A 21694-nucleotide genomic window follows, 5' to 3' on the forward strand; every position below is an offset into this window, starting at 1 on the left:
TTTTGTCAATATGTGAATATTTTGACCCAGTTGTGGTAATGAATTCGAAGTGTTGGGATGAGAGATCTCTTAAGAAGTTTCTGGTGTTATAACCTAAAACTGAAAATTGATTTTTAGGAGAGATAGCTTTATCACCCCTTATTTCTTCCAAATCACTGAACCAACCCCCCCCCCCCTTCCCCCACTTTCATCCTCTCTCATTCTCTTTAATAGTCTCCCTCTCCATTTCCTCAATCCTCCTGGCCCTGCCATCACCAACTTTCCTCAAGTCAATACTCAGCCTCAAATCTTAAGCGTTTGACCACAAATTTATGTACTTTTCTTTAAAGGATTTGATTTGAGGAACGAGTTGAGGGGTTTGAAAATTTTGGTGACGGTGGAGCCTGACCTCTTTTCAGTTTTCTTACCCCCTCTGTAAAGCCCTACTTCTCTTTATCACCCTCTTTCATTTCCCAACACCCTCTCTCTTCCTCTTCTTCTTTTTCTGACCTTAAGCTCTCTCTCTCTCTCTCTCTCTCTCTCTCTCATGAGTGAGAATTGTTAATTTAGCAATCACTCCATTACATGAATAAAAATGAAGAAATTATTTAAAAGAATTAACAAACTGATAATTGGTTAAAAAAAAAACAGTGACTGAATCAAATTCATTCATACTTGAGGCATGTTCCGAGAATGTGTAGAAATCCATCTAGATGTTTGTGTTTGGTAGCTAGTATAGTCAATTTTTTGTACCAAGAACCACATTGTAAAATGTCATCAAGTATGGCCATTAAAAAAAGGAACTGGCCCATCGGTTGTCTCCCCTTATGTAGGTCAAGTGTAGCAGGATGCGTGGGGTCAAATAGCAGGAACTGATACGTGATACTCTCTAGGTATTCCACATGCCGAATTTCAGGTAGTGCGACGTAAATTGAAAGTTAGTATCAGATGTCAAGGCACACTTGCCTAACAGAACACTTCTATGAAGTTGATCTTCAAATAATACGGAGATATTTGATATGTTTACATTGTGGATGAAACAGTCAAGTTTTTTTTGTGGAACCATATCATTTAACATCTAGTCTACAGCATGATCTACAACATATTATTTACCCCTCTAAAATGCTAACCTTGAACAGAAATTTTAAGACAGGTTCAAAGTCCAAAATATTTTTCAAGACAACAGATTTCAAAAAACAATGTAATGTACAGGGTACTTGTTTAAAAAGAGATTAACTAAGTATTCATTAACTGCAAAATAAATCTGTTTATTTGTATTAATTTGAAATATTATGTATCTTGCTTTTGCTTGAATAATTGGTCAATATGTATTTATTTGGGATGTTCAAAAGTTTGCATGTTAGAGTTTAATTCACACACCAATCAGCATTAGTTTTGCAAGCCTTAAAAAATTTTATGAGCAAAAAAAGAAGGTTCCTTGAAATAGTATGTGTGTTTGTGTGTGTGCATGTAGATATACATGTATGTATACACCGGAAATATGTGGATAATCAGTTATTTATAAATGACTATTATACAGACAAACCTCTGCCCCCCAAGTCTGGCAGCTGTGTCACGTATAACTGGGAGCGGATTGAATGTTACTGGGACCTGTCTGTGGAGTACAGGCAGCTTCACGGGATCACCGACACGTCTGTGGATTACAGTCTGTAAGTACCGTACTATAATCATACCAAAGTACTTAAATGTACCTGTTTCTGTGGATTACAGTCAGTAAGTACTATAATCATACCAAAGTACTTAAATGTACCTGTTTCTGTGGAGTACAGTCAGTAAGTACTATAATCATACCAAAGTACTTAAATGTACCTGTTTCTGTGGATTACAGTCAGTAAGTACTATAATCATACCAAAGTACTTAAAGGTACCTGTTTCTGTGGAGTACAGTCAGTAAGTACTATAATCATACCAAAGTACTTAGATGTACCTGTTTCTGTGGATAAGTCAGTAAGTACTATAATCATACCAAAGTACTTAGATGTACCTGTTTCTGTGGAGTACTATAATCATATCAGTGTAAAGTACTTAAATGTACCTGTTTCTGTGGATTACAGTCAGTTAGAACTGTGCCAAACAGCCTCCATTAGCTGCTGAAGTATCATGTTGTATCATAAATTATTATACTTTCATGTTAAATACTAAAAATGTAATTGGTTTAGAGGCAGTTGAAAATCCGTTCTATTACCCTCAGTGTTAGCAACACACTTGGCAACGGGTAACACAACAAATTGTTACATGCGCATAAACTAAGTGCGTATGATTTGCCATAAAATTCACGTCATTCATATATAAAAGAAGTTAAGTTTTCTTTAAAATTAAGACATTCAGTATGATAAAATAAATAGTGTCTGTTTAGGAGGATAAGAGATAAAATTGACATCCCTCGAAAACCATGCAGTGTCAACCGACGCTTCGCATCGGTTGACAATAGTTTTCTCAGGGTGTCATTCTCAACTCTTACCCTCATAAACAGGCACTATTTATAAACTATCATATTATCCATATTTCACTGCAAAATCATTCATCCTGATTAGAGTATCATAAATTATTTCCTGTCATCATGTCACTGAAATTGAATACTTCCTGATAGTCATTTATATCAACATGTTGTGTCTCTGAGAAATTTTTTTCTTAAAATATTAAATCTAAAGTATCAAATAAAACCAAACTTCTTTCAAGATTCAGAATTTCTACTACACCATTATCGTTATATATCAAAGTAACAAGAAGGTGCTACAAACATGATATTGATGCAGGGATTGATTTTATATTTTACTGATTTTTTGATAGAAATGATAAATTCCCAAAATATGATAAGATTTTCTTTGATGTTCAAAACTGCAACTGTAATGTTACATATAGATCAAAACATATTTGTATTGTAAATCAAAACATATTTGTATTGTAAATCAAAACAAATTTGTATTGTTTTAGAATCTTGCAAAATTCCCCATCTGTGAAATTGGTTTTTTTTTTCCCGCAAATCCCCTTAATCATATGGAATTTGATTGTTTACCAAAATAAACCATAGTTTGTCAATTTGCATTACTCCTTCAAACATTTCATATCAAGCAAGTCTACGGAAAGAGTTGTTAATAAGGGCGGGTTCCAACAAAACAAGTAATCGCACTGTAATATACCAAGTATCGAGTAGCAATCTGAAAGCGGTTCAGCAGGTGATACCGTTCATCAGGTACTGCCGTTCTCTCCTCCATTGCTGTGGAGTACTTGTATTGTGTCAAGGCCAGATATCCGACTGTGTTATTACCTGATGTCTGCCTCTACTCTGTCCCAAGCTGTTTGAGAAATTTTGTTGCACTCTTGTTTCGAGTTCTTGCAGTGAAGGAATCAAGATCTGGTACGAATTACCAGAAAATCTAGAACAAATTTTTGAAACAAAGTGACTCAGTCTCCAGCTTAAATGATTCTTACAGCTTTAATTCCTATTATGCATGCATTATTGCTCTTTCATTTTTTTTTGTAGTACGACTGAGAAATGGACCAGTTGTCCATCTTTGAAAGTGTCCGGCAGAAATCTGACCTGCATCATACAGGAGGGTAAAAACGATGTGTTATTCATGGGCCAATACTATTTCCACCTGGTTGTGAACAACACCAAGACTCTAGACTCGGTCTCCAGCGAAAAAAAGATCATGTCTACAGATATTGGTAATTGTTTTCATACAGTCAAGAGTCCAGATAGGAATGTCATTGATTAATGTTTTGAATGAAAACTTGGTAGTACATGCATGTATGTAGTTACTCAGTACACAATTCATTAGTAAAGATTAAAGAACACCTTAATTAAACATATATTTTGCATGGTTTTTTGTACAGCCCTTTACATTGTGTGTATGAATGTGTTTGTGTGTCTGACTGTCCATGTCGGTGAATTGGAGATCATATGATTTTTGTTTCAGTGAAACCAGCTAAGGTGTATTCAGTTTCCGCCATGGCCAATAAAACATCCATTCATTTAAAATGGAGTGTAGAAAAGATCAATTGGCCTCAGTTGTTTAGGATTCGCTACACTGTTACCCCTGTCCGAGACCAAAACCCTGACTGGCAGGTAACAAAATCTGATCGTCAACTGCAGCATTCTCTATGCTTCAAACATTAAGCATTTGTTATCTATTTTCACCAAATATGTATCCTAAATGTTAACAATGAATCAGATAATCTTATTAACTATGCATTTATCTTGAGGCTCTTCATGTATGTATTTTGAATTATTCACAGAATAATAAATTGCCTTGTAAAATATTTTAGGGGCTATATTATGGGCCCAAAGAATATTATATTTATCTAGTACATGTATGTCTATAGGATTTAAAGTCTCAAGTTGGTGTATGTTTGCATTTTCTGATTCCTTATGCAGAGAACTTTAACATTCACCAAGTAGAAACAGATGTATACTCACTGGTGTTCAATAAACTGAATGTATAAATTTGTCATGCAATAGATAGTGTCACTATTAGAACAGCAATTTAATCTTTGTACATTTTTTTAATATGGATATCAAAAAAGTTCAATGTCTACATCTAGAAATTGATTTTTGTACACACACCACTCTGATGTTTATTTTTGTTTGAGAATTTTTAGTCAACACACTTCGCAATCAGTTCTTAATTAAGATTTCTAAAAAGTAAAAATGCTGAAACAAGAATGCTAAAATGCTTCACTTTTTTTAAATTGTAGTCTAATTTAGTAAATTAGACTACAAGTGAAAATTAATTTTCATTGAAATATTATTTAAATTTACAGCAGAAATTCAACTCTTTCAATGAATATTTAAATGTTCATTGACATCCCTAGAATATACTCAATTACGAATATACATGTCATGAAATTGTTATAAAAACCATTTATTTTGACTAGCACTTAAAACTCTTCAATATATGATATACTGTATGCAAGGTTATTCTCACCCCGTGTAATTTTCACCCTTTTCATTTGCAAATGGTTTCCCCCTGTCCTGAATTTGCCCAGACAAAGTTGTGAAAAAAAAGAAGATAGCTTAAGACATAGGAATTCGCCCAGTCTTAAATTTGCCTGCTGACAACAAGGGCGAAAGGGGCGAAAAAAAAATGGGGGCGAATATTTCTCTGTATATACAGTACATGTATTAGTAAACAATCTTTGATTTCAGGAGGTAAATACTACAGAAACCCAAGTAGCGTTGCCAGATCTGAAGCCATTTACGGAGTACACCATCTGGATAGCTGCCATCCCATTGGTCAGAAACCAGTCCAGAGGCTTCTGGTCCGATATCAGATCAGTCGTGAACAAAACAAAGCAAGATGGTGGGTAATGGGAGTCTGTGGTTGCAATTACTGTTAATGTTTTATTAACATTTGGATATGTATTCTAATATGGATTTTTAGCAGAAATCAGTTTCTGCTAAATCAAGTACATTTTTAAATGTTTTGTTGAAACATATACGATTAGAACATATAGTGTTGCATTATATTAAACCAAAATCACAATTCTCTGCAGACTTGTCGAAAAATTACTTCCACCAAATATTATACTTGCTAAATAAAGGATATTTACCAAGCATGTATTTTTTATTTTTTTTTTACATGTGACTGTTCTTTTAAAACAAGCTTACATTTTACATTGAAATTTTGTCTTCAAAATATGCTTAGAATTAAAAAAAAGTGATGGTTAAAAATTATATTCATGCATGCATATAATGGCCAGCAAATGCATTGTATCAATAAACTTTATTTATACTGACCTGGTTTTTCAGTCCCCAGTGATGTACCAAAACTGGACCCTGGATTCTATGCCTGTGTGGACACTAATTGTACAGCAGTAAGGATCTTTTGGAAGGTAATAATTTTTCAATCAGTTTAAAATTACCATTCCATTCCAATTAGATCAGGGGTAGCTTTGACAAATTTAAGGTGGAATAACACATCATCTCAAAATGGCTGACCACTGATCGAAACAACATTTCATTTTATTAAAAGGATTTTATGGACTGAAACATGTTACTCCATAGCCGAGTGGATAAAGTGTAGGACTTGTGATCGGTATATCACGAGTTTAAATCCTGCACAGGCTTTTGTTGTTACTTAATGGAATAATTATTTTAGATATTTGTTTTTTTATCCCCAAACTGCAAATTTTTCGCTTATTTGACATTTGTACAGTTTATTTATCATTATATCTTTAATTATCAAAAAAATTCCTGTTAATTTGAGTGAATTTTTCCAGGTGTGTTATTCCACCTTAAGAGATATAGGTTGATATAGAGCTGATGCGTTAATTTTGGATAACAAGAGTTAGGTTAAATATTTTGTAATATTTACATTTTCAACTGTCTTTGTCTGTGATAATGCTACGAGTCAATTTTAAACCCTATAGCCCAATAACTTCATGAAACATGAGTGACACAAATTGGCTGTGTCTTATATCATAACTGGAAAATGGTATTGGCTGTGCCGCGTAGTAATACATAGCATGTGCTACATGAAAAAAAATAGTGGTTTTAAAATGTTGTTTTAAAGTGTACAAATTGGAAATAATATGAATATAAGTAATACAGAATCATTCTTTGAATATTATGAGGTAATAATTTCGGTCGGAGGGTGGTCAAATCTATCTTAAAGCCCTTTGGGCTTTACTGGATTTGACCACGCCCCAACAGGAATTATCACCTCATAATACTCAAAGAATGATTCCTTATTCATTAATTGAATATTCACCAGAATTGGCACATTGCCTAGATATCCCACTAAACAGTTATGAAAAAAGTGTTCAAATCCAAGATATTCAATTGCAGTTGTTAGATGAAATGCATTTATTTTCAAATATTTTCTCTAATATAATTTACTCTTTTGTACACTTTCTCGCAGAAAATCAGCGATGACTCAAAGAATGGCATAATTACAAAATACAGGATAATCTCAAAGTTTAACGAGACACAGACCCCACCCCAGTTCATAGAAAATCCCTCCGCCACCAGTCACCTGGTTCCAGTGAACAACAAGTACAGTACCAAGATACTGCTGAATGTGGCCACAGAGGTGGGCTTCTCCACCAAGAGCGATTCCTCCCTCATAGTCCCCCCTCTTGGTCAGGGTAAGTTAGAGTAGCAACCGACGGTCCTATAGAATTATTGAAGATTTTACTGTATAACACTATGGAAGCATACATACTTTCTTCAACTATTATATATAATTGTGTATTTTTTAGTTTTAAATGTGATTGTACAATATAGTAAATGCATTAGTATCAAACTCTTATTACCGGTAAGTATGGTATCATGGATAGTAGTAGTGAAGACAATTACATCATATGCATATTTAATTACCGGAAAACAAATAAGATAAACCTATGGCCCAAATTGTGTTACATTACTCTCTGTGTGTGTTTGGGGTGGGGAAGGGGGTTGTATGAGTGGAAATGAAACCTGAGGGAAAAAAATTCAATTTTCTAAAAAGAATTTCAGTTTTATGCCTTAATTGTGCTGTGTAATATGCTAATGTTACTCGTGGCTCCTAGTTCACAGCTTATTGTGATATTAATAAAAAAAATAAAATTAAAAAGAGTTAAAATAATTTCTGTTAATCTTGTATACCAGCAACCTGACTGTTTTCTTTTCTTCAGGTCCCCCATTCCCTAAGAACATCATTGTCGAGGCTCAGCAGGCTAAATTTATCAATATATCATGGACATCACCAAGCATTCACAGTGGTACCAAGACCTACTTCATTACCAATTATTCAGTTGTATGGTGTATTGGAGATCACACTGGTTGTAAGGTAAGGACAGTTTTTTTTAAAACAAAGTCAAAGGATTAAGAAATTATTTGTCCATTATTACCCTTTTTTGGGCCTCTCTCAGTAGCTCAATGGAAGGCAGCTAGTGTGATTCAAATGGAGACAGATAACACCAGATCCAAAGTCTGCAATTTTTTTTTAATTTGCTGCATTTTCCGTTAGAGTTTTATTTATAGAATGGCATTTTTCAAATGTTAATGAAAATTTCCTTGTCAAAAAATCAGATTACTGGTATACAATGTCACAAAGTTACCCTGCCCTATGACACATTGATCCTGTACTGTAATCAGGTCATGTTTTGAGGTCATCAGAAATGGGGTTTTTTTAGTAGAAACTTTTTTTTTTAATCATTGATGAATTTGTTTGCTAGACTTTTAATATCCTTGTTTGAATTGATATTGTGGGATTACGTATAGGTCAGTTTCATAATAAAATTATATTTCCTATGTATCTTTGAAAGTATTTTTGAAAATCACCACCACCCCACCCCAAGATTTTAATTGTTAAGATCAATCCATGCAGCAGATTTGAATGTGTCTATACATATCTTGTTAATCATTTTACTGCATACCTTTAGATTGTATATTTTCTGATGTGTGCAAAAAAAAAGGCAATTTTACATCACTTTCCTGACCTGATAGTTCCTCAGTACTGTAGTACATGTATATGAGACATATATTATTCACTTTTCATCATTTCAGGGAGAAATAGATTCAGAGATTGTCCCGGCTGAAAAAGGGAAAGAACATTACTGGACAAATTTGACTCTCCCCGATTCCTTTGAAATGTTTGCCTTTGGGATTTCTGTGGATGCATATATGAAAAAAAATGGTCGCTTTATCAGCAGTGGCATTAGATGGAACCAGTGTGCTTATGCTGCCGATGCTGGTAAGACTCTTCACTTAATTATACGCCATGTAGACCCCTTATTTCACTCCTTAAAAATATTGTTTTGTAGTATGGTTCATACATGTACTAGATTTGAGATCTGAGCAGTAGAGAAGCGTTTTGTGTTGTGTACCAGTATGATATATCACCAGAATGAAATAAACATATTTCACAATTGCACATATTTAATACACATTTATTTCAATTTCATTAGCTTTAAGTTGAACTGCTTTAGAATTGATATAACATTGCTTATTATATGCAGAAGACTTTTTTTTAAAGAAACGATCCATATTTATTTGTTGATAATGGTGACCACTGTAACAGAAAAACAAAAATATTCAAAATATCGATGCATGTGTGCATCACTTCTGAAACAACATATTTTTATATGCAAACACAGCTGTTCATGTGTATATGTTAATTTTATATGATCCTAGTTTGGTATAACAAAAAATCTAAAATATATATTTTAAAATAGAATTAAATCAATCTCCGTGCCATATTAAGCGCATAAGGCCGGTGCTTAATCTGGTTTCCGTGGTGCTAAGCGGATGAGAGTCATTGCAGACTCCCACTGAATTGGACACCAGTCCATCGCAGATTAACTCCCAGCATAAGCTATATTTATAACTGTTTAAAGTATGTATATTTTCTAAAAATATCTTTGATTATTATGATAATAGTCAAGGCAAGACTTGACAATTGAAAATGCACCTACCAATATACAGCCCTATAATTATCATTATTGCTTGTGACATTTGCCATTTAATGATCATATCTCCAATTTTGCGTACACTAGCTGATGCTTATCTATTGTCCAAACATTGTAAATTTATAAAAAGCAGCTGTGTAATTCAGTTATCAACTCACTTTTATTACAATATTGATTAGAAAAGACTTTTCAAAGCTCTAGCTATCATTAAGGAAAAACTGCATTTATATATAATCTTTTTCCAAATATTGTTGTCCTTTGTTTCTATTTTTTAAACATTTGGGGAGGGGGGGGGGGGGGGGGTTACAAGTATAAAATAAATCATCTTCCCTCCCCCTTCCCAGCCTGCCCCATACTAATTCTCCTCCCATTATCTTGTTCATCAATTGTCAAATTACAAACTGTTCAATATCCTAAATACTCTTTAATTTACTATGCTGCATTATACTCAGGTGACTGTTAAGGCCCATAAGCCTCCTGTTTTCACCTGGATGGGGGCAATTTGGTTTCAACATGTATTTACCCTCAAATTGCTGAATATTTGGCCTACCAGTATATTGTGTACTTTCCTGACAAAATATTCCTATATTTTACCTTGCAGTGCCTGATGAGCCAGTGAACATCAACCCTGTTATTGAAGATCCAGGGGTCAGCAATAACTCAATGCTATTCACCTGGACCCACTACACCTGTCAGAAACATGGCGTCGGTCCCGTCCTCAACTTCACAGTGGAAGTGTGCACTGTAGATAATGAAACCAAAAATTGCCAAGGTAGGAATATGTTAATGGGTTCTTAGTTGGAACATCTTAAGAAATTGGTAGGAAGGGGTTGAATAGAAATGGGGTAAAGGTGGCTTATGATTGAACAGTAGATATGATTTTATGGAATAAAATTTTGCAATTTCTCATATAATCAAAGTACTGATAGTACTGTTAGACGGTGGCGCCGTTTGAAAGTGGCATATTACATGTATGATATTTAGTATAATTATTGTTGTCGAAAATCCAAAGGCAGTATCCCATACATGTACTAATACTTAACGCTTACTCGCACAACTGGTCGTGAGTTTCCTACATGGATAATTCTGTGGAAATTGTAGTTGTGATCACAATCCACACTTTACAAATGTTGTCTCTCTTTATCGTCATCTTTTGGGGAAAACCCATAGATTTATCACAGTAGCCTTTGTAGTATAGAAGTTTGTATCTTTATGTTTGTATATATATCAGTTGACATTAAAACTCCGTTTTAGGTAATACATGTACTACATGATTCTATTTTGATTGCCCCAGAATGACTCATTAATATGTGGGTTGCCACCACATATTGAATGAATAATTAAAATCAAATCCAAAGCGATTTCATCACAGTACGCCCAAATATTTGATTGTATAAAGAAGGGTTTTTTTCCCCTTTTGACATTTGGGTTGACCCCGTAAAGGGGAACAACTTTTGAAAAGTGTGGATTGGATATAATAAATGGATAAAATACTTATCAGGTTTTTACTGATTATTTGGTAGACATGTAGTATGTTTATTGTCCCTCTCGACAGCATTTTCCGTCAATTTCTTCACGGGGAAAAAGTTGCAGTCTTGTGAACCATCAACTTGCTTTTGTCTTCATAGTCAGTTGATACATTTAGGTGTAAAGAAAACAGAATAGTTTACAAGAACCTGTTTGATAAAACTGGTATTGCTTGTCGTCATGAAACAGAAGAGTCAATCAATATTTTATCTTCGACTTTAGTGGATCCATTTTCTCACAGCGAAAGCGAATAAAAATTTTAAAAAAAAATATCATACAATAGACAGTCGCGGCAGTTTAATTAATCATTAGTTGTATTTAGCTATAGATTCATTCAAACCATTTGAATGGATTTGGGAAAGTCACATGTATATTTTATCGCTTCTCATTTGTTCACAGCGAAAGTGAATAAAAATTTGAAAAAAAATATCATACAATAGACAGTCGCGGCAGTTTCATTAATTATTAATTGTATTTAGCTATAGATTCATTCAAACCATTTGAATGGATTTGGGAAAGTCACATGTATATTTTATCGCTTCTCATTTGTTCACAGCGAAAGTGAATAAAAATTTGAAAAAAAATATCATACAATAGACAGTCGCGGCAGTTTCATTAATCATTAATTGTATTTAGCTATAGATTTATTCAAATCATTTGAATGGATTTGGGAAAGTCACATGTATATTTTATCGCTTCTCAGTACACTTTAACACGCATAATTTACTTGCTACATTAAACTCTTCTAGTAAACTTACAACAAATATTGATTAATTATTCAAAATTAGTCTTCAAAAAAACCAAACAAACAAAATCCAAGTTAAACGCATGTTTTTCTGACCGTACAGCTGTGTATATAAATATCATTTTATTCTTTGCATGTACTATATACACTATATCTAGGGTTCGCAAATCCCAGCAATATTTCCGGAAAGCTATAGTTCTGTAGCTCAGCAGAAAACAACAGTCATCTTTGAAGCACATTTTTTGCCTTCATGTTTCATTATTTATCGCAAATATAGCATGGATGTATACGCTATGGCTGATGCAGCATTTCGTTGAGTGATGACACTTTCTAACCGTTGTGTATTTCGATTGCGAGTCGCAACAAACTGGCGCATTTATATATCAGGCCTACCTATTATGGAAACAAATGTCGAGGAAAGCTCATAATAGAGTTGTACTCGCGAGATAAAAATTATTTGAGAACAAAAGGGGCGATATTTACGTACATGTGTAATAATGTTATCTGTTAGTGAAAAAATCCCCCCAAAACCAAAGAAAAGGTTCTCTAATAGCAGAGACGTCGACGGGCGCATATGGATTAAAGTCACAGAATGAGATTGTACTTCGCTCATCAAATTGCGTTATTCAGTTCATTGCGAAAAAATTCGTCAGAAACTGGTTAGTGAACAAAACTATTATCTCTTACATTACTGTTCACAATGTACAATAAATGTATATGGAATATTGCATGAGTTGAACCGATTGTTTTTTCTCACAAAAAAAGCTAGCGTTTGCTGCAAATTATTTAGAGATACACGAGCTGACACGCCGTGAAATCCATAAGACGTTTTACAGCATATGTCTTCAATCCCTTATTTGCTTACAAAAAATCTGAACTGAAAATCTTTGAAACATCGTAAAATGTGGTTTGTTTATATATGTAAAATTGTAAAATGGCGACTCGATTCGCACATGAATTTTACAATCCGAGGTCGATCGATTAGCGTGTTTGAGAAAAAGTCAGTAGCAAGTAAAGCGTCAAATTCAGTAGTAAATATTGTCTGATGAATATTGAGGTTCCTGTAATAAAATTGATGTTCCTACAGACTGAGTGGGTTACAAAATAAGGATCATGTAAATCACAGGTCAGTCCAAAATTAAACACATTTGTATCGTAAATTTCAAGTTTTTTGTATGTTTGAAAAGACATGCACACTTGTAGAAGAAAGTGTGCCATTGATCGGTTGAAGTTCAATAAAATGTAATTTATGTAATATTTATTGTCAGTATCTGTTGTGAATTCTTTGGAATAAGCTACAACAAAATATATATTCTGCCTCAACTAAAATTAATGCGTTGAAAAATTGCTGAAATATGAAATGGCAAACCTGTTTAAATAGTGTGTTTCTGACTATTGTTTACATCATAAAAAACAAGAAGCGATTATTGTGAAATCTCTTAGCAAATTATCGCAGTGATATACTGTAAAACGAGAAAATTTGGCGCATAAGTATTTTAGCGCAAACGCAAGTGCCAGTACATTAGCGCAATTATATTTTAGCGCATGCATCTTTTCTTTAAAAAAGAATACAAAAAATGTTGTTGTTTGATAAACGATCACGCCCAAAATTTAGTTCTGTGTTCACTCAAGCAGGTGAACACAACGACTTTGATTTCTATCTCGCATGCACGGTAAACTGTCGTTGAGAACAATACACTTACATTTGTGTAAATCGTCAGTAGATAGATATGAAAACTTCCTTTATTGGCGATGATGTGTAATTTTTGTTGGTAAACAAATTTGAGTTATCGAACTTTGAATTTAACGTGTCGACTTGGATAACACTAGAAGAGTCCCATAACTAGAAGTGAAATCGAATGCTACATTTACCATGAGTTTTGATCACCATGAGAGAATCTTTTTCACAGTAATTTTACATTTAAAAAACACAAAAAAATAGGTATCGTCTTGTTATCTTTATATCCACTAATCAGAGATCAAAGAAATTATGATCAATCATGTATTGTCAGCGTTAACGATCGCCACGCTTAATCACATTTTCACCTCGAGGCGCTAAATGGAAGTGGCATGGGGAGAAGCCCAATTTTTAAGGTGCCAATGAGAGATATTAAAAAGCAATAAAAACTGAATTAATAAATCCATTTTTAGGCACTTATACCCGATAACCCATACCGTTTACCTGTGTAATTGTTTAAACAAACAGAACCGACAGCATCTGATATTTAAATGAACACTTCTATATAGATTTAAAATGGGCTGACGTTATTGTTTTGCAACTTGAAGAAATTTAATACATATGAAAAATCGTTGGCGCACTATTAATTTTAGCGCTGAGAGGCAGTTGCGCCAAAGGCGCTAACATTTGTAGTGCGCCATATATTCTCGTTTTACAGTAGTTTATGCAGCCCTGATACAGAGTTTAACGTCACAACTGGCAGTTGGTGCATAAATTATCGATACCACGTAAGCAGACAGGGTAACGGCCAATTTAAAATAAAACACAATTTCATAAATTATTTAAACATATGTACAAAATAATTAGCAGCTATAATGCTTAAAATATCTGATAAGATTAAAATTAGTTCTCATACTGAAATCGACACATATATAAAACATTGTCTGTAACAGAGTTATCGTTTCTTATCCGCTAGGGTCCCTGTGAGAAATACTCTTCCGGTCAGGACGGTAGCAATAGACCGTGGCTATTTATAGCCACCGTCTAAAAAAGACTTTTATTGGGAAGTACCGGTATTTTTGCAGTTGTGAAGAAAATTACATTGACCATTTTTAGTGTGTTGTGGTAGTTCTTTTCGAACTTGTTTGCTAGCAAAGTGATGATTTTGTCTATAAGCAGAAGTTATTGAGAAATTTGCGAAAAACTTGCGAACAAAAAAAAAAGTTCATGTTTATTTTATGTTTGTGGTTGTTGTTGTCATGGAAAACATACTGTAAACAAGGAAATATATGCTCCTTTTTTCACCCCATTTTGTCTTCAATGCCAGTTGGAGAATTTAAAATGGGATTAATGGTAACATGTTAGGACAAATTTACAACACAGATTATCCTGTGATAGGATGAAAATCAAAACATTATTTTACATGCCACATCTTATCTAAATTTGGTTCAAATCTGCTACACTTTACTTTCCGTAACATTGCAGAGCCACCACGAGTCAAGGTGCTCAATGGGAGTGAGACCTCATACAGAGTCAAAAACTTGGAGAGCGGAAAGAACTACATGATCACTGTGACTGCCGGATTCAATGGAGGCAGTTCACCACCCGCCCAATACCAATTTCGATCATTTTCTAGCTTAACTATAGAGGAGGCTAATAAAGGTAAGTGTCTGTAGTACTGTTGTAGGGCTTTTTTTATAGGGTCAATGAAAGGAAGACATTTGATGCATAGTTTATGGGTTGTGATGTCCAAAATAATACTGAAGCATTTGAGGGATAAAATTCACAGAAAATTACAACAATTCTTACTATATTTTATTCTTTATTTCAATTATTTGCTAGATTTTTTTTCTGATTTGGTTAGCATTTTTTTAAACTGGAGAAATTATACAACTGATTATTTGATTTAAAAAAAAATTTATATACATTTCAACATTTACTTTTAAAAAAGAAATTAGAAGTGGAATTATATTTCTATATTTTTGGGTATGTTTGATTAAAAATTCCAGGTAGTAATCTTTATTTTCACTTTCAACAAATATTGTGACACTTTAGACAATTGCTTTTCAACATGGCAACATTCTTTGCATGTCATACATGTGGTACATAGCAAAGACTGGTATTATCCTCACGCAGCATTATAAAGATTCCATACTTGATGCTCTGTATATATATTATTCAAGGTTCCTGTTTGGGGGAATTGTGGGTATAAATGTGAAACTAATCACTGTCTGCTTTTGGATAAATGCTAGCTTTGCTATCTGCTACAATGATTTTGCTTGCAGGTACTGAGGGGGGTGTTCCCTTTGGCGTCATTATTGGGACTCTGGTGGCAGTGTTCGCAGTAGCAGGGTTTATTTTTATTGCTTGGAGAATCAGGTAGGTTCGAGTATATACCCATATCATCACACCTGTAATCTTATATTGTGCTTCAAATTTTATGTTAAAGGGAAATCTTCATCTTCTTTTTTTTTTTTTATTAATGTTTACTGTGGTTTCATCAATGTTTGTTGAATACCAATTTTCGTGGATTTCGCTTTTAAGTTAACCATGAATTTAAATGTTCATTGAAGTGCATTTTCTACTACCAGTTTGTATTGATAGGGTCATTAGCCACGAAATTACGTATCCTTGAAACCACAGTATCTTATGATAATTAAAATATGTTTTGTCAGAAACTGTTGCCATGCTGAACAAAAATATCTTAATGTATATAAGATTAATGTTTGTGTCACATGGCATATAAAATAAAGGCCTATGATTAAATGACGCTGTTTTAGCTGTTTTTAAATGGCTATATGCACAGCTACAGTATATAGTATAGCACCCTTGTACATTGTATGGCTGATGACGGTACATGTATTGTTCTGAACAAGCTTTTGTTGTTTGCTTCTCTGGTTTCCTCACATATTTTTGTGGTTATATGAGATAACTGCTTTCAGAGACAGCTAGAATAAGACTTGATTCCCAAGTGGAGGAGGAAATAAGTTTCACCATCCAGTACATGTCTATAAAACTCTTTCTAAACAGTGTCCCTGTTTATTGCATGGAAACCATGGGTCATAAAGTGCATGTGGAGGTTTTTGGTTGGGTTTGCAGGCTAGCTGGCATGCATGAAGCGCATTTATTGAAGTTTTAGTCCACCCAGTTCTTTGCGATCCAGAGGTGACTTTTATCAAAGAGGAAAAACAATTCTTTTCATATGTCTATCCTGTGTGTATTTCAGTGGAGCGGTTGACTTGATCAAATATACTAAAGCAGCAGAGGCACATGGTTCCCTTGTAAGTTAATTCCCACCCAATCAGGTATTTTGGCATGCCAATAGGAAGAGCTATAGTCCTGTTTGATCCAGTTTGTGTTTTTTGTCTGTCTGTTCAGTTCTCTGTACATAGTATAGTGTCTTTGTTATAATTGCATCTGGTTGTGGGTTTGCACTCCTCATTCGTAGGTCTAAAATCTGAGTTCTAATTAATGAATGCATACAACCAAGAGTTCTAGTACTAACCTGTGATCTTCTCATGTCTTCAACTAATGAAAATGTCCTGAAATTTCATGGTACCAACAGGAATAATGGAAATGGTGTAAGGTCAATTTTTAGCAGATACAGTTCTACATGCTTTGATGAATGTGTTAAAATAATTTGAAAAACATCTACTGGTAGAAGCCAGTAGAAGTAGCATCAGGACCTTTACTAACATCTTTTAAAGAAACAGTTCTGTCATATCATTGTTTTCTAATTTTGCACAGTAATATGGTGAAAAGGTACTGTAGACATGTAAATGTTTCTCCTTGTGAGGGATGGAAGTTTGTTGTAGAGGACGGAAGGAAAGTATTGATCTATGCTTCAAACTATGTTTATATATACATGAATGTGTTGATGCTGCATGATCAGAAATTTGCATATGTGTAGCTTGTTGGGAGTTGAAATTTGGTCGAAATCAAACGTCCAGGTATATTCATTTCTATTGCCAAATGTGTATGATAAGATTGGGAGAGGTGATCAAAGATCTCATTAATTCATGCAAGAAGACGAGAAATTTTATGATTTTGGTGAAAGAATTTGGCTCATTTAAGTTGCTCAGGACTCTGAATAGTTTTGAGCTTTAGAATAGGCCTAAAGTATTCATCTTAGACAACAGTCCCTCCTCCATTAGAACATCAAACGATGATGATTTGTCAACAAAGTCCCACAACTCTTACAGTGCCAAGCACAAATAAAAAGAAACAAATAACTTTTGTAAATCTGAAAAAAATATTTTATAGCTTTTTTATAATACATTATATTCCTTTTTTGAAATTTGAATTTCATATCAATAAAAATCTTTTTTTTAGATATATGGTAAAATAAACAGCACCACACTGTTGTATTGATTTTGTTCCTGGTATTGGATGGTATCGTCCCATGACAGAACTGCTCCAACGGATACCAGGGCCGAGATCAAAACAACAGTGGGATATTATATATTCAAATACACATGCAGTATTTTTATGATCAGATATTCTGTTAGATGAAATTAATGAATTTTAATGCTAATTTTGTAGGCGCTGTTTAAGAACACCTGAAATGGAAATAGAACTGCCAACTGTAAGTCATGTTTTTCATAAAATTAACTAAATTAGTGACAAACTCTTTTTTCTAACCATGTAGCATATAAGTGAATATATTATCAGATTACTGACATTTAAGTTATTGGTAATATGTTGCGCAGGAAATTTTTTTTGTCAAATTGTTAAAAAATTATTTAAAATCTTTATTCTAGGAAAATGTACTTTCCACATCTTCGACACTGATTTAAACTTCTTGTGCCTTTCTAAACAGCAAATACCTCACAATGGTGTAAAAACTTGCCTAATGATCATTTATATAACCGTTTTGTAGGTAAAATCTGGAGAAAAATCCATTTCCAACCACACTGAAAATGTGCCTTTACTGTCGTCTGGGAACAATACCCCCTCAAAAGTACAAAACGGGGGCGTGAAATCTGTCAACATGCTGGAAAACCCTTACTACCTGTCCAGCCAAGACTACTCTGGTCATGAACGCAATAAAAGTCTGAATTACACCGAGTATTCCTACATCACCAGTGACTCGGGGGTGCATACAGAAACTGTCAATCTTAATAATTCCCATGCTGCCCCCAGTAGTGCACCAAATGGTTCAGCAGTTGGTGCAGAGGGAATGTCAGGTGATGACACTCCTTATCCGCAGTCCGAACATGCTACATCTACCAATTTGACGTCTGCCTCTATTACTTCTGCAGATTTGGACTCCTATTCCAAAGCGGCTGAACCCCAGAGCGATCATTCTGCCGCCACTTTGTCTTGTGAAAATATCTCTGCTTATGTGAGTGCCTCGCACGGCTCGCATAACAATGACTCCTCTGCTCCCGCTGGAGTAAATGAATTTGGTTATTGTCCAAATGTGTAGTGCACCGGTACATTGTGGCATTATATCTGCCACTGCAGCCATGCTGGAGTGAATTGAGGCCTTGATCTGTTTTCTTCTCAGGGTTTTTATCTGCATTAGCAAGCATGCTTGTAGAATGATACATTGGAGGTACATTTACTGGAATCGACCTGAGATAGGGTGCTTACCTTAGCTACCGGTAAACAAGTCAGATGCAGCCATCCACAGTAGAACATGCATTGCAAGGACCGGACAAGGAAAACCAGATCTGTATAGGGTACATCTACCGGTATGTTGCCTCGTTATGAATATAAAACCCTTGATCTGCAATGTTGTGAGCTTGCAAGCTGCATAGATATCGTGGGTCAGAGTGATATGCATGTTCCCAAGGTTCAAGTTCCGATACAGTATCAACAGCAGTTAACTATTACATATGTTTTTGCATGGTTACTTACTAGCTGGTATTTGTCAAAAAAAAAAAATTATATAGCCCCAGGCTGTTGTGCTATTAAAGAGCTATATGTCAGAAACCCTGAAAACTGTTGTGATGCATAAAGGTATTGATGTATTAGTCTTCATGATCAAGAACCAAAATTGTGACCATTTACCAAGTATATTTATCCGTCCAAGTGTTTCAAACAGTCATCTGATTCGAGGATAATGACCAGGGTTCTATACTTTATGAAACCTAAACAAGACACTGAGAGGAATTTTTGAACTGGTTCCAGGATTTGACAGAAGTTAAATGTAGTTAGTACATGTACTAATATCACATGGATGTACCTGGTTGTTATGAAGATGTTGACGGTCAGGATGTTAAGATTCCTTTAAGGTGCATGCTTCAAAGCTTTTGTGCAATCATACGACACTGAAATTTGTTTTTAGTATAGCTTAAAACTTTGATATCAATTTTTGATTACATGTACATGTATTAATATGTCTCTGATTCTTTATAAAACCATTGACATATTCTTATTAAACAAATTTTTGTTGATATGTCTATATGAAGATAGAAAAAGATGGGTTTTATTTTTTAAAGTGCCATTATAAGGTATTCCCAATATGTTCTTTCCTTACTCTTGCCAAAGAGGAAATACCAACCATTCAGTATATTTCAACAGGGAACAGACAAGTGATAAAGTCAAGTCAAGTTTGCATTGCTTAATTATAAGTATGCAATGCAATTTTTTTTACTAAATAATAATTTGGTGCATGTTCAACACAGGTGTAATTTTTCTATCAGAAACCTACATGTACCAAAAGTGTACATTTTTTTTGTTGAAGTTATGATTCATTTGAGTTTTCTATGTAAGTTATGATACATTTGTGTATTTATACATTTGTGTATTTTCTAAGTTATGATACATTTGAGTATTTTATATCTAAGTTGTGACACATTTGAGTATTTTCTATCTAAGTTATTAATATTTGAGTATTTCTATGTTTGCTTTTATCACATTGATATCTTATTGCAAGCATTTTAATTAATTTTCTTTATATTTTAATTTTTTTGCCATTCTTGCATACATAAGGAACTTTTTATCAAATGAAATGTACATGAATAAATGTTACCAGTTACTATCAAATTTTAAATTGGACATTTATTTGATAAATACCTGGTAATTAAGATAACTTTATTTGATTGTGTAATGTAGAAAACATAAAAAGGAAACTTGTAAATCATAAACTTGTTTAATACACATGTTACAGTTCATGATCAGCAGATTAATAATGATATATTCATGCATATCAAATCATGTAAAAACTCGGTTTACATGGAAAAAGAATTCTAATCAATATCTAATTTACCTAGAAAGCAATTTAATTTTTCGAAAAGTTAATGAAGTAAATCAAAATCTATGCGTGGACACAATATATGTTATGATAATCCTAGAATAGATTCAGGTTTGCAGGCACGTAGCATCGTTTTCGAAAGTGGGGGGGGCCAGACCCATCCAAAAAATCTTGACAAGCAAAAAAAAAAAAAAAAAAAAAAAAAAGAGAAACTTAAAGTTTCCAAAAATCTTCAACTTCCAAAAAAGTGGGGGGGGGGCCAACTCCATTATAATTCATTTTTTTATATGTAAATTTTAAAAAATTCGTTCCTGCGAAAAAAAGTGGGGGGGCCAGGCCCCCCCTGGCCCCCCCTGATGCTACGTGCCTGGTTTGACATTTCTTCTTTTTGATTTTGTTTTTTTTTGGTTAACTTACTTTTCATAACTTACAATTCATGACATATAATATATTATTATATACATGTTAAGTTGGATCAGGTTTTCTATATGACTGTCTATGTGTTCACTGTCTATACCTCTCTCAAAAGCAGTAGCCTACTGTGAAAACAATTCCCCATCAAAGAAATTTTATAGCTAATACATTGTACATGTTAAAAGAGATCTAGAAATGTTTATTGTTTATACATGTATTACCATTGGTTTTGAACTAGTTAGCACATTATAGTGCTATAAAGGTTGGAGATGACAATAGCATATGATCACCAATATTGCTGGGTTTTTTTATCCTTATTTTTATATATTGATATATCTGTTTCCTGGTTGTTTGTTGATGTTTCGCTGCTGTTTTATTTTTTTTTTGGAAAGATGAAGAATGTGAAGACTGAGTCCTAGAAATGTTATTGTACCATTTTTTTGCAATAAAAAGTATTCTATTTTTTAGTCAAGTGTTGTCCTTGTATACAATTGAGCTACTTCTTATAAATGCAAAATGAGTATCATGCCAAAATATTTTGAACCCCCACCCCATTGGCTCCTATACAAAAAAAAAAAACAAAACTAAAGTCACCAAGATGATGACCATTTCAAAGGGCCCTACATTTATAAAGCAATAAAGGAGCAACATTAGGACAATTAAGGGAAGAAGATTCAAGGTTTGGAAAATGTCTATTTACTATTAGTTTACTAATGACTATGGTAACTATATTGTT

The 21694-nt window shown here is 33.9% G+C and overlaps 1 protein-coding gene across 7 annotated transcripts in view; it reads left to right on the top strand.

The window, feature by feature from the left end:
* LOC105339082 (interleukin-6 receptor subunit beta) overlaps positions 1-21425 on the top strand; it is a 40719-nt gene extending 19294 nt beyond the window's left edge. For 3 of the 7 annotated variants that reach the window (XM_011444491.4, XM_011444490.4, XM_011444493.4), the window contains 13 exons: positions 1520-1649; positions 3485-3669; positions 3921-4069; positions 5150-5303; positions 5753-5835; positions 6864-7089; positions 7618-7772; positions 8492-8678; positions 9995-10165; positions 14829-15005; positions 15629-15722; positions 17886-17928; positions 18223-21425. In XM_011444491.4, coding sequence (XP_011442793.3) covers positions 1520-1649; positions 3485-3669; positions 3921-4069; positions 5150-5303; positions 5753-5835; positions 6864-7089; positions 7618-7772; positions 8492-8678; positions 9995-10165; positions 14829-15005; positions 15629-15722; positions 17886-17928; positions 18223-18771 — 2303 coding nt within the window. In that variant the 3' untranslated portion in view covers positions 18772-21425. Of the gene's footprint in view, positions 1-1519; positions 1650-3484; positions 3670-3920; positions 4070-5149; positions 5304-5752; positions 5836-6863; positions 7090-7617; positions 7773-8491; positions 8679-9994; positions 10166-14828; positions 15006-15628; positions 15723-16569; positions 16649-17885; positions 17929-18222 lie in introns of all 7 variants that reach the window. The other 4 variants (XR_901903.4, XM_011444495.4, XR_002200769.3 and 1 more) reach the window with 4 other exon arrangements.
* Positions 21426-21694: the final 269 nt, after the last annotated feature.

This window comes from Magallana gigas, chromosome 7, assembly GCF_963853765.1.
Source record: "Magallana gigas chromosome 7, xbMagGiga1.1, whole genome shotgun sequence".
NCBI classification, from domain to species: Eukaryota; Metazoa; Mollusca; class Bivalvia; order Ostreida; family Ostreidae; genus Magallana; species Magallana gigas.